The sequence below is a fragment of the Anastrepha ludens genome, chromosome 3 (genome assembly GCF_028408465.1).
Source record: "Anastrepha ludens isolate Willacy chromosome 3, idAnaLude1.1, whole genome shotgun sequence".
Classification (NCBI taxonomy): domain Eukaryota; kingdom Metazoa; phylum Arthropoda; class Insecta; order Diptera; family Tephritidae; genus Anastrepha; species Anastrepha ludens.
In genome coordinates, this window is record NC_071499.1 from 50155710 (window position 1) to 50168354 (window position 12645).

A 12645-nucleotide genomic window follows, 5' to 3' on the forward strand; every position below is an offset into this window, starting at 1 on the left:
TTCTTGCAAATTTAATTGTAATTTGTTGTAAAAAAGTTAATATATAATTTTGAATAATTTATTATAAGAATAAACTATGATTAAATTATTGTTCATAAATTTGAATTTAAAATTTTAAATTTAGAAACATTAAAATTTTTGTAACTCTAGCTTTTAAAAAGCCCTACTCAATGTGTTATATATTGTTCCCTTTGACGGCTGGCTGGTCCAACCTGTCATTTCAGACATGTTGTTATGATATGTGGAAGATTTAACATTTATGTTTTAATTTTTTGAAATCATATCTACGCTCGATAATTATATCAATCGAATAGTAAAGCCATTGATTTTTTACTCATCGTGAAATAGTTATGTTAACTTATTGTTGTATAATTTTGCCAATTATAGTATAACCTACAATCGCTGCACCAGCGGACCGATGTTATTTATTTAAATGATGAATGCACGAATATTTGGCAATATATCACGAAACATAAATTTAATATCGAAAGAATCATTATTACCTTTATCGCCGCAATTATCGTTGCTATAAACAATTGCCACCACATTCACTTTTCACTGCACTTCATACTTAACGAAAACGTGTTAATGTATAGATTATTATTTTAGATGAATCAGTGTGAAGTTTTTTAGTATCAAAATATCGAAAAAATGGGCACTGATTCCTTATTGGGTGAAATCGAGGCGCTTTGAATTAGTCTAGTGTTATTGTATAGCAGCTGTTCAGGCGCACTGCTCACTTAAGTAGGAGAGAAACAGCTGTCGAACTTTGCCGAACGCGGAGGCCGAATGTGCCTCTTTGCCGCTCGTTCCGCGCTCTCGCTTGCATTTCAAGCCTTTAATGGAACGCCTCAGAGCAAGGTAATGCCGCATGAGTCATGTTTTTTGGTGCAGCCGGCTCCATCGAATTATTAGACGTTGTCACGTCAAAAATGAGAAAATTTAGATTCTTTAAAGTTCACTATTTTTATGCAAAATGCGGCTCTTATCAACTACATGTGAAAAATTACATTATATGAATTTACACAACGAGCGCGTGTACAGGCCGCCATACGAAAATTAAAATTTTCAAGGACTCGCTCAGGCATTACCGCATTGAGTTCAGCAATGGCAATCCGAATGTTGTGTTTCAGCTCTAGATGCGTTGTTGGCTTGCTCACATAGACTTTAATTTTCAAAAAACCGCACAAAAGTAGTATATTGGAGTTGCAGCGCGTGATCCAGGTGGCCAGTTTATGTCACCAATACGTGAAATTAATCGGCCCAGAAACTTAGGTCGCAATAATGCAAGGATTTCCCGTGTTGTGTGACTTGTGGCGCCATCCCGTTAAAAATAAAGCTCTTCTATGCTCTTCTTTCTTCAAGCTCAGACTGCAAGAAATCTTCAATCAGTTGTCTACAGCCATGCCCATTGACAGTAAAAGCTTTTTCAATCTCAGCTTTGAAGAAAGACGGGCGAATTATTTCAACAACCCAAAAACTACACTAAAGAGTACATTGTAGTGGATGTAATAATTTTGCAGATTTTACTCGAGAGTTTTCCTCTCCCCAGAGGCGGCAAAATGAGTTTCATCTCTACGGGTGATTTTGCGTGAAAAACAAAGTTCTTGTTAAAAGAGCGAATTCACGAAATTTGTGAGTTATTAATGATCGATTAGTTTCAATTCTTGCCTTAATTTTAATTTGTAAGAATGTAAAACGCCTTATGTAAAATCCGCCAAGCAGTCTATGCATGAATGACAATGCAGACCAATAGAAAAAAAGCGAAATTTTGTACGAAAAACTTTTAGCTAAAATCAGTGTAGGGCATATGCAAATAATGCAAATTATTGTTGTTGCCATTTGCTTATTTACTTTATTTGGCTAAATATTTGCGAAATATTTCCTCTATTTTGCAGGTATTGGTGATTATTTTTTTAACAATTTATTTTGGTGTTTATATTTATCTTTAGCGAACTGTGCTAATTGCTTGATGCGATAAACGTAATGATCATGCGCTTTCGACGAGCTTCGCAATTGAATTTATCAATATTTAGGTGTGACATGGCAAGTAGACTAGAACAGTGAGAATTGCGTTTATGACCATCATAAATATTATTGTACGTGCGCTGGCGTGATTTTAACCCATTCGATCCCATTGTACTCGCTTGAGTACAGAAAAATCATCTTTTTCGAAACGACGTCAAAAGCCAACGCTTACAAATTTTTAAATGTACTCGCCACTTTATAATACAGAGCAATGTCGAAAAGGAATACACATGTTTCTCCTTCTTTTTTTTGAGTCCCGTTATCCGTTATTCACTTGTCTTTGCGTGCACCTTTGCTATTTTTCTTCTTTTCATGGTTTAGTTTGCAATAAGCTCTCTGTTTGACAAAATCTAAGTTATCACGGAAAAAGTTCAGTGTTGTAATATTCATAATACATATAATTTGTATACTTTATACCAAAAAAACGAAAAAAGTTGTGGAAAAGTGCATTTCGGTAGGTTTAAATTCTAGTGTACTCGCATGGGTACAGTGGGAACATTCATATATATTTTGTGTGCATAATTCATGTAGATTTGGTAATGGATGTAAAAAAATTTTACGGAAAGAGGTTTCATAACCTTTCTGCGGCCACCGACTATATTGAATCAAGCGACCGTAGTCACTTCGACTTCGCTATTATACCGCCAAATACCCACTGTGACACAGATGAGGAGGACATTGAAGAGGATAATATATTGCGTGATGATATTCCAACCTTGGAATCGTATTTTTCGATTCTTCCTTACGTCATATGACCTTCTTAGAATTTTGAAAGAACAAGGATTTAAGGCTACTGGGACTGTTCGTGAACGGCGGACCAAAAAATGTCCTCTGAAAACGAACAAAGAACTACAAAAGAAGCAACGGTCTCCCCGTTTGATTTTATGTAAGTTTATCATAATGATTTATTTGAATAGTTGTTTTGTATCAAATTTTGTAGGTTTTCTGACTCAGGAATACTTTTTGTGACGTGGAATGACAATAGCGTTGTGACAGTGGGAACAAACTTTGATAGAATTGCACCTTTACATACCGTCAAACGATGGTCAAGACAAGAGAGGCGCAAGGTGAATGCCCAGCAGCCGAAGTTGATAGCGGAATACAACTCAGGAATGGGAGGAGTTGACCTCCACGACGAAGCTTTGAATACTTACAATATAAAGTTTAGAGGAAAGAAATGGTGGTGGCCTCTTTTCTCCACAATGATAAGCTCGTGCGTAGTAAACGCATGGAAGCTTTATAAAATGGCAAGTAAGAGTCAATGCGACTTGTTGCAATACCAACGTGAAATTGTGCGATTTTATTTACGCAATTATAATATCCGGGACATATCTTCAAAACGATCGACAACGGCATCAATAGCTGGTTCCTCATATAACCATTTTCCCAAAAGGATATCGAATCAGCTGAGGTGCAGGGAGTGTCACCAAAGACTTCGATGGATTTGCGAGTTATGCAATGTAGCCCTTTGCGTAGAGAGAGAATGTTTCAAAAACTTCCATACTGTTAACCGAACTAATAACCAAGGAAGTCTTTGAAAGTGTCTTTTTATTTAATACTCCATATTTTCATATACAGGCAATGTATATACATATTATCCCATTGTACTCGATTGGGTACAGCCCAAAAAATGCATTTCTTTGATTTTTTTTCGTGTTTTTTTTTTATAAGGAGCTTAATTACACTATTTCAATAAACGTTTTATGACATCAAATGTTTTGCCTTTGTAGTGTTTTTTTGTGTTTATTATTCACTCGTTTTTTACGGAAAATATAAATTTTTGTGCTAAAAAAACTAAGAGTAATTATGTATGTACCTACATTGAAATTCTACTCCAAATACAAAGTTCCCACGGTAATTGGTTTTACGTAACCGGAAAGACTGGGATTGATATTCGGCCACAGACTGCCACTCCAGCAGCATTCCCCGTACCTGTATGTATTGTTACAATATTATTTGCTAGCGCGCCTCCTGGGGGCGCAATGTTGGGCTAGGATAGCCTGGTTGACATGAAGTCACGCATAGACCTCTTGGTACCTATGAATACTGAAAGTGGTTAGGTTAGGTTAGGTTGGTATGGTTGCCCAAGGAATGAGCACACTTGGACGAAGAAAGATTCGTCCTTTGTGATACCATAATGAAAGAGGTGAGGGGAAAGAGAAAGACCGATGGGATGCAGGGAGAGGGTGGGGAGAGGTGGTCCTGTCAGCCTCAGAAGCTCGCCCGAGCGCCTCCGGTCCACACGCGGCCAGAAGGATTTCGCGACCTTACACGTTTGTGTACTTGTCCAGCGCTCGCTGTGTTGGCGCGATGCCCATCTTTCTAGGAGCAGACCCCAGGTAGTCAGGGGGATCCCAATTCTCTCCCTCCGCGGGGAAATCAACTCACATGCCCCTTGTCTGGCCAGCTCATCCGCCCCACAGTTTCTCGCAATGTCGCTGTGACCAGGAACCCAGATGAGGCTGATGTCAAAGAATTCGGACGCAGTCGAAAGTGAGGTCAAGCATTCCTTGACCAGTTCCGAATGCACCGTCATAGACCCGAGGGCCCTTATTGGCGCTTGGCTGTCGGAGTAAATATTTACTTTCTTGACTGTTAGTACACATGTGAACGGCCAGTCAGCTGCCTCCTTGATTGTGGCTACCTCTGCCTGGAACACGCTACAGTAGTCCGGTAACCTGAATTCGAGTCTGATGGGGAGCTCCTCTCAAAAGACTTCTCCGCCAACCTTTCCTTCCAACTTCGATCCATCCGTGAACAAGTTCGCCAGGCCCTGGCCCCAAGTGTAGCCCTCCGTCCTCTCTTCCCTTGACGGAATATGCGTGGAGAAGGTTCCGATTGGACTGAAAGTGGACATCATGCAGGAAAAAGCCAGGCAAACGCACAGAAGGTGTTCCAAAGTTTCCTTAACCCCCTCTCTGCATTTCCTGCATTTGTCCGTGTTGGCAATTCCTTTCTTGTGCGCATGTGCAGCCAATAGATTATGACCTGTCAGCATACCTATGATAGTTCTGCAGTCTTTCCACGAGAGCGTAAGTACGAATTGAGTCAGTTTTTTGTCTACACATATATTAACTTTTGCTGTTTTGCATGTGGTCAAATTAGTCCACCTAGCTTTCATTCCCTTTTTATGTACTCGTCCATTTCGTTGTATTCTGTATTGAGCGGTTTTAGTGTGTCGCTCTCTTCTTCAAAAGTTCGTCTAACAGCACTTTTTGCTATCTCATCTATGTACTATTATAATAATAATCAGTTTTTTCGTTGCGAAAGGAATTTGCTTGTAGGTTACATGCAAATTGGTAAAACAATAAATTCTGAATATTATTTTAACCTTTCAGACCAGCTGAAGGAAAACTTCGTGAAAAAGACCCAGCTTGCAAAAAAAAGAATTATTTGAAACTTAGGCCTGCTAGAGCCAGAGCTGACAAATAGGACTGGAAACTTTTCACCACGCCCTCGTAATTACATAATTCCACCTAATATTACGCATCGCTCTCTATTTATCCATACTTACACTCAACCGTTGCTTATGCCTCCGAACAAAGTTCGGTATACTTGAATAAAAACAAAGTTTTGTTTTTGTTTCAAATTATCGTAAACAATAAATCAACATTTATTTTAAAACGTCTCAACAAAAGTGTTGATAGACATTTCATGTTCGTTAAGTTATTTTTTTTATTTAGTTTTGTATTTATATACATACATATGTTTGTACATATATATATGTATACATTTTTTTAAGGCTAATTTTGCTAATAAATCGATTTGTTGTATATTTTGTTGCTGTTTTCTGATATTTTTTGCTTTTTCCTGCAAACTTTTGTTTTACAAAAAAACGGTTCTAAAATGGGTGCTACACAAATGCGCGCGAAGTCGGTTGGAAAAAGAAATTAAAGAAAACCAATTACTCAGCTGCTCTTCTTTTGATCTCGCTTGCGTTTTCGTTTTCTTAAAAAAGTTTACAACTAATTTTGTTTTGTATATATTTTTGTATGTACATTTTTTTAAATTAGGAACATCAATTTTTACAATGGGTTTTGTTTTGCAGTGATTTGTGTGGTTGTTTTTGCTTTTGGTTTCTCATTCTCCTTACTTCGCATGACAACTATGTACAGACAGCGCAACAGCGGATTTACAAAATATTTCACTTTACAATTCGTTTTTTTTTTTAACTAAACAGCATCGTTAAATGAGCTGCTGTTGCCAAATTTAAAAGCCAGTTGTAGTTCGCCTTTGAGTAAAAATGTAAACATTTTTATAAAATATTTATTTATCGCAATAATGCTAAAAAAATACAGCATTTTCTTGTTTGGTTTTTACAAAATGATATCTTTTTCTTTATTTTATCGTGGTAAACTTATAACTAGAATTACAAAGATACTAAATATTAGACTTGCATGAAATGGTGGGAGGTCAACAACTGGGTTGGCCACCTTACAAACAAATTTTTAAAAATTAATTTTTTTTGTGCTTTTAGGTATATTTTTAGTTTTTTGGGCATTTCTTGTGCCATCTTGTTTAGTTTTTGATTTTTGATTTTTGTTTTTTTGTTGTCGTTTAGTTTTTTTTTTTAATTTGTTTCTAATCGTAGTTGGTGAATGATAATTTCATAAATAAATAATAAGATAAAGTTTATGAAAGCTTACAAAAAAAAAAATAAAAAAACGAAAAAAAATCGTTTGTATTTAAACAATGTTAAAAATCAATATTAACAATGTAAAATTTAAGCTACATTTGTTATTGGTAGCTTGCACATGTGTACTTGTATGTATGTATGTGTCTAGTCTATCTAAGTAAAAAAAGATGCTATGAGATGCAAATACATAAAATAATATTCGTATGTTTCCTTCAATGAATGCTGTTGCAGATCGATTACTTGTACGTTTGTATGCGGTAAATAGTAAATATGTATGTGCGTATATGCAAATGAAATTTCTATTCACAACAAATGTAAATTGGCAAAACTGGAGTGAAATTTTACAAAAATTTTACACAATTTTGTTTTTCTAAATTAAACTGTTTTTTTTTTGTTTTTTGTTTAACAAATTTACTTTTCTTCCAAAAACGTTTACTTTGACATAAATTTGTTTTATTTCGCTTTTGTCTACTTTTTTTATTTTGTGTTGTTTAGGAACAAGCAGGATACAAAGAAGAAGGTAGTTTCACTTAAAGACATTAACAGCCACGTTAGCCATTTGGCTTTTGCTGGCCCCCTGACATCTTCAACGAAATATAGCAAAATGTTTGAAAAGATGATTGTAATTAAATTGTTCTCTTCTTCATTTGTCTTCAATTCAATTCAAACTCAATTTTATTAAAAAAAAAAAAACAGAAAAAAATGAGTTGCGCATTGTCAAGCTGCAAAAATACTCGTACAGGAGAGCAATGCAAGAAAGCCGGTTTTTTTGTTTTTTAATTTTCCACACTTCGCTTTGTTCCTGCGACTTGATACAGGAAAACCTTGTGAAATACGCTTCCTTATATTTCAGATATGTTGGAATATTTCAACTTCATCTTCGATTTAACACTGAGAAGTTAACTGCAAGCACAAATTTGTTGCAAAATTTATCGTACTACTCAAATGCAGCTCTAGACGAAAAACTTGTAAAACATTTATTTTTTTGTTCATGGGAGCCCACTTTTTCACATTCGGTGTTTAAATTACTATAAACTAAAACTAGCCGAATGGGTTGGTGTGTGAATGCCACTCGGAAGTGCACGAACACGAAACACCAAGCAATAGAAGACATTTGTTTTGTATTAGCGACCGCTCCATGGCAAGCAAAAGCAAACATCCAAGCGTATTTCTGCCATGAAAACGCTCCTCATAAAACCATCTTCATCTTCCGAATGGCAGGAAGCGGCATAATTGTAGGTTCTTGCATTTTCTGGAAGACGCACGCCACAAATTGCAGCAGGAGCTCGGCCAAGCAGCAAATAAAGAGTGAAAAAGTCAATTATATGGAGTTTTGGAGAAAAAAAAATCCATTATTTTCTCGGTAGTTGACTGTAGTGGCTTTCATTGACTAATTGACAATTTCAAGTTTACGGTCGTGGCATTTCAAACTAAAAAATTTTGTTTTTGTTCCATTCAGTTGTGAGTTACCGGGTGTCAACAGTGGAAGTCAACAAAGCTGAAACTCAGTACATTTAAAGTTTTTCTTTCATAAAGGCGAAAATGCGAAAATGCAAGCCAGGGCAGGCCGCTGAAAGTGTGAATGCTGTTTATGGTGCCGATACTGTGACAGCTGATGACGTGCAATTTTGGTTTTGTCAATTCCGCTCTGGCATTTTTGTAAGGAAGAAAATTTTGATAAAACCACAGAAATAATCGAAGCTGAGCGGCATTTGTTAGTAGTCGTGGCATCGCGCAGGAGCTGAAGATCGCCCATAAAACAGTTTGCGCACCATTTGCGCAAAACTTTTAGGGATTTCTTCTTCCCCAAAAAAGTGCAAAGCTAAATATGAAAATAGGAAGCTGAGAAAAATTACAGCTTTATGCGTTGGTTGAATAGAATTGTTTATTAAATAAAATCATAATCACAACTATGTTAACATAACATACATATAGATGTTCCGATTTCGGATTATCCTTAAGCGTAAGTACATACATATGTACATACATATATGCGTTTATTTCCTTGTAACGGGCAGTACATTTAAATTGTGTGCATGTATTGGTGATACATACATATACATACATATCCTGTACTACACAATGAAATTTATGTAATTGCTATTAAGAAATTCCCAACTCGCAATACCATCATTTATTTTTAAGATATTAATAATGTGGCAACGCTGCTGGTAATATACTATATGAAACTTCAAAAATTACTATATCTGTCAAAAACTTGCAAGTGAAATTACTTTCTTTGTTATATCGTGGCAATAAAAATTTCATATTCGTTTAGTTTAGTTTTTTTTTTGGGTTCCCTCCTGTTTCGTTTGAATTTGCGAGGGTGAAAATTTGAAAAAAAAAAATGAGAACAGCGTGCGCTAGTGCAAAAAATCACAGCAATTAATCAGTTCATAGTATTTTCTAAAAAAAAATTCCGCTCCATTTTTGTTTGAATGTCAGCAGCTTTTCAATAATCCGAGATTGCTTTCTGACGCTACAACGGCTTTTGCTACTTTCTTCTGGTACGGTTTCACATTAGTTTTTGGAGGCACCCGCACTGCGCCACACCGCGCGTCATGCAAACGCACGCTGAGCTGGAAAGTGCAATAATTTTCCCACGCTCAGGCGGCAAATGCGGGCCAGCTGCCAAACAAGCAAGTTTTCTTAACTTTAAACTTGTCGTAATATATAAATATATACATATGTGCATACATATGTATATGTATATGTATATGTTGTAGCTAATTAGTAAAAAATTAAGCAGTACTTGTAGAAAATTACCATACACACTCACACATAGATACAATAATGTGTCGTATGTGTATTGTAAAAACAATAGAGCACACAGCGAGCTCTTCACGCGCTCACAGCCACACTCATCATCACTCATTCACTCACGCCACGCCACACCACACCACCAGTTACAACACCCAATACACACTGAGGCTCACACATAGTGTTGGTCTCGCTCAGCGACCCGCCTGTTGCTCAATACGCTGTCGGCCGCAAAGTGTCTTTACGCACTTTCCACATCATAAGCTCTAGACACGCCATTGAGTCCTCGAAACTATTGTGCCCGGCATCACTGCATTGGATATCGCGATGAAGATATGACTTCGTCAGGTTCTTTAGCGCGCGACGGTACGGGAAGCCGCTTGGGTGCGGGAATGTGATCGACGTATCAATGATATTTTTATGCACTATTCGCAGCACACGCAAATCATTATCCAGAGCGTGGCCTATTACGATGGTTTCGGCATCGATGAATTCGAGCAGATCTTTCTGCACCTCTTCCAGCGTCTTTACGTCTTTACGCGAGATGTCTTTTTCGGTGATTCCCGAAAAACGCGTATTGTAGTCCACCACAGGATTATCGGGCCGCACGAAATGCTCGTATACTAATTGGCCATCATAACCAACCATCGTCACCTTGGTCACTTCAAGTCCGCGCCCCGTAAACGACATCTCTGTGTCTAGAGCATACACTTTGGGCGTAATACTTTTATAGCTGCTGCGCAGGCGTGTTTGCACAAAATTCTTGTAGGGGCCATTAATGCCCACCACAGCGCCGGTCCACACATGCAGGTAGTTGTGTGAACAACCTTCCGTCTCCTTGGTGCCCCCACAACAGGTGTACTGTGAGGCGTAGCCATTGCCGACATAGTTGAAATGGAGTTTACCCCAGTGGAACGTGCAGCTCTCGTGAGTGAGGTATTCACCCGATTCGGTTACGTGAAATGTGCGCATACAGCGTACGCATTGCTTCTCCAATGACTGGTCGTATTGGGAGAAAATTTGAAATTGCCCGTTTGGTGTGAAGCAAACGGTGGTAGACGCTGGTTCGTCCTCCCCTGCTTCACTCGAATCCGAATCCAAGGAGGGCGGAGTAGAATTGGCAGATCCTTGGCCGGAATCCGACGAATTGTCGCCGACCGTCGATTGTGTTTCGATGTTGCTGGTGGTGGCAGTGGTTGTAGAGTCGCTGCTGCTGCTGCTGCTAGTAGGACGGCTTATTTCCAATCCATCGACGATATTAACTACGGACGTCGTATGAGATGGGTGCGCTGCTGACGGACGGGGGAAGCACTTTTGTACTTCAATACACCCTTCGTGGATTGCGCTCTCGACTGGGTAGCCATAGATGCGTAACAAATTGGGATCTATGACGTAGCGCTGCAAATGTTGCACAAACTGTCCCTCCGACATATTCAGTTTGGTGTGCTGCTGCACTCGCGGCACGAATGCGCGTGCAACTCTGCGCAAATTTTCCACGTTACGCTTACTTGCGGTGGGCGAGGCAGTGGGCGAACAGTTCGCCGAATTGGTGGGTGAACTCGAAACCGATGACGTTTCCGACGACGTTGATGCAGCTTTGCTAGACTTCGCATTGGTGCTACCACCAGTGTTGCTGCACGCCGTGTGTGTGTTTGCCGCTTTCAGTGCAGCTGTTTTTCGCAGATTTAAGTTAGCCGTCTTCGATGGCTGTTGCTGCTGCTGTTGTTGCTGCTGCTGGTTTTGACATTGTGCTTGCTGCTGTCCGGGACGCCGGTTTTCCTTGATATCCTCGTTACCATTTATAGGAATGATGCGGACTAGGTTTTGCTCGCTGTGACGCTTGCGGTGATGCTGCTGGCGACTTCTGCGCCCCGTCTCTTTACCAGCCTTTTTGTCCGGCTGCGAGATAACCGAGTAGACGGTGCTTAAGTCCTCATTACTCGAACTTGAAACAAGATCATCGCTGGCTGCAACACCGCAGCTTGAGGTGCTGCTACGATGTGCTGGGTTGTGGCGTGCCGCCAAAATGTTGTCTGTAAAGAAATTGAGAAAAGAATATTTAATTAGTTGAAGTTTGTGAAGAGACGACGTACAAAAGGCTTGGAAGGTAGTGGAAGAATTTGCCGCCCTAAGACCATAAAAACTAAAATCAATTAGTAAAACGAAAAGCATATCGCGCACGACCTTGTAGGTAGGCGCGTGTAAATGGTTTGGTAAGCTCATCACGCTGGAGGTGTATCTGGTTTTACAAGCATTAGCGCTTTGGCTGATTACTGACTACCGAAAAATCCGCACACTAATCTCTAACACGTGCTCCCCTTTACCCACGCCCCTCCCTGCCCCTTTTTGATCAACGCTTTGCGCTAGAATAAATCATAAAGCGCTGACAAAAACGAAAATACTTAAGCCGAGCAGTGGTAAAAATTTGTCCGCCGACGTACATACAAAATATGACAGCTGCAGTTGTTGCCGCCGTAAATATTATTTTTGTGTGTGATTTAAATTTGTTCACCAAGTAAACAGGCAATCAGCCAATTTAACTTGGCAAATGTTTATTTGCATAAATTTACTATAAAAATAAACAAAATATTTTGATGCTTTTTCTTTGTTCAATACAATTTTGCAAGCTATTCATGTGTGTGTATGTAGGTAGGTCTATATAGCCATAGCTGTTTACTTTTAACAAAACAACTTCTTTGATTTGCGCAGTTTTTACATTTAGAACAAGCTGATTTGTTTTGTTTGTTGTTTTTGTTCAAAATTTAGTAATTAAAACATCTTCAGCTACGGCTGAAAATAACTTAAATGTAACTACGAGTAAAAGTGCTGAGTCGTTTTACGTTGTTTTGCCAAAAGCCCAGCCCATAGATGTTCGAGTGCGCACACACATACATACATACATACAATTGTGTCAATTCCATATGAAGTCACTTAACGATTTTGGGTGTAAGCTGCTGTCAATGTTAATTATTTCGATTGCATTTAAGATAAAAATTTGCTAAATATAGAAAGAGCATTTCGATTTCCTGCCAAAGCCAGATCTGGTGGCGGTTTTGCTTGAAAAATGTTAATGGTGATCAATAAATTATTGCGCCCATAGAAATGGTGTTGAACACATTTCAATTGATTTCAATTTTAAGATCAGGGTTGCCAAGTGTATTTAAAAATTTAAATCTTAAGAGCAAACTTCGATTGACCGATCAATTAGCTAAACTAAGCTT

At 38.5% G+C, this 12645-nt stretch overlaps 1 protein-coding gene across 3 annotated transcripts in view; it reads right to left on the minus strand.

Annotated features, from left to right (window-relative positions):
* Nucleotides 1-9073: 9073 nt before the first annotated feature.
* LOC128857915 (putative exonuclease GOR) overlaps nt 9074-12645 on the minus strand; it is a 90332-nt gene continuing 86760 nt past the window's right edge. For all 3 annotated transcript variants that reach the window (XM_054093756.1, XM_054093755.1, XM_054093757.1), the window contains one exon: nt 9074-11457. In XM_054093756.1, coding sequence (XP_053949731.1) covers nt 9638-11457 — 1820 coding nt within the window. In that variant the 3' untranslated portion in view covers nt 9074-9637. The remainder of the gene's footprint in view (nt 11458-12645) is intronic.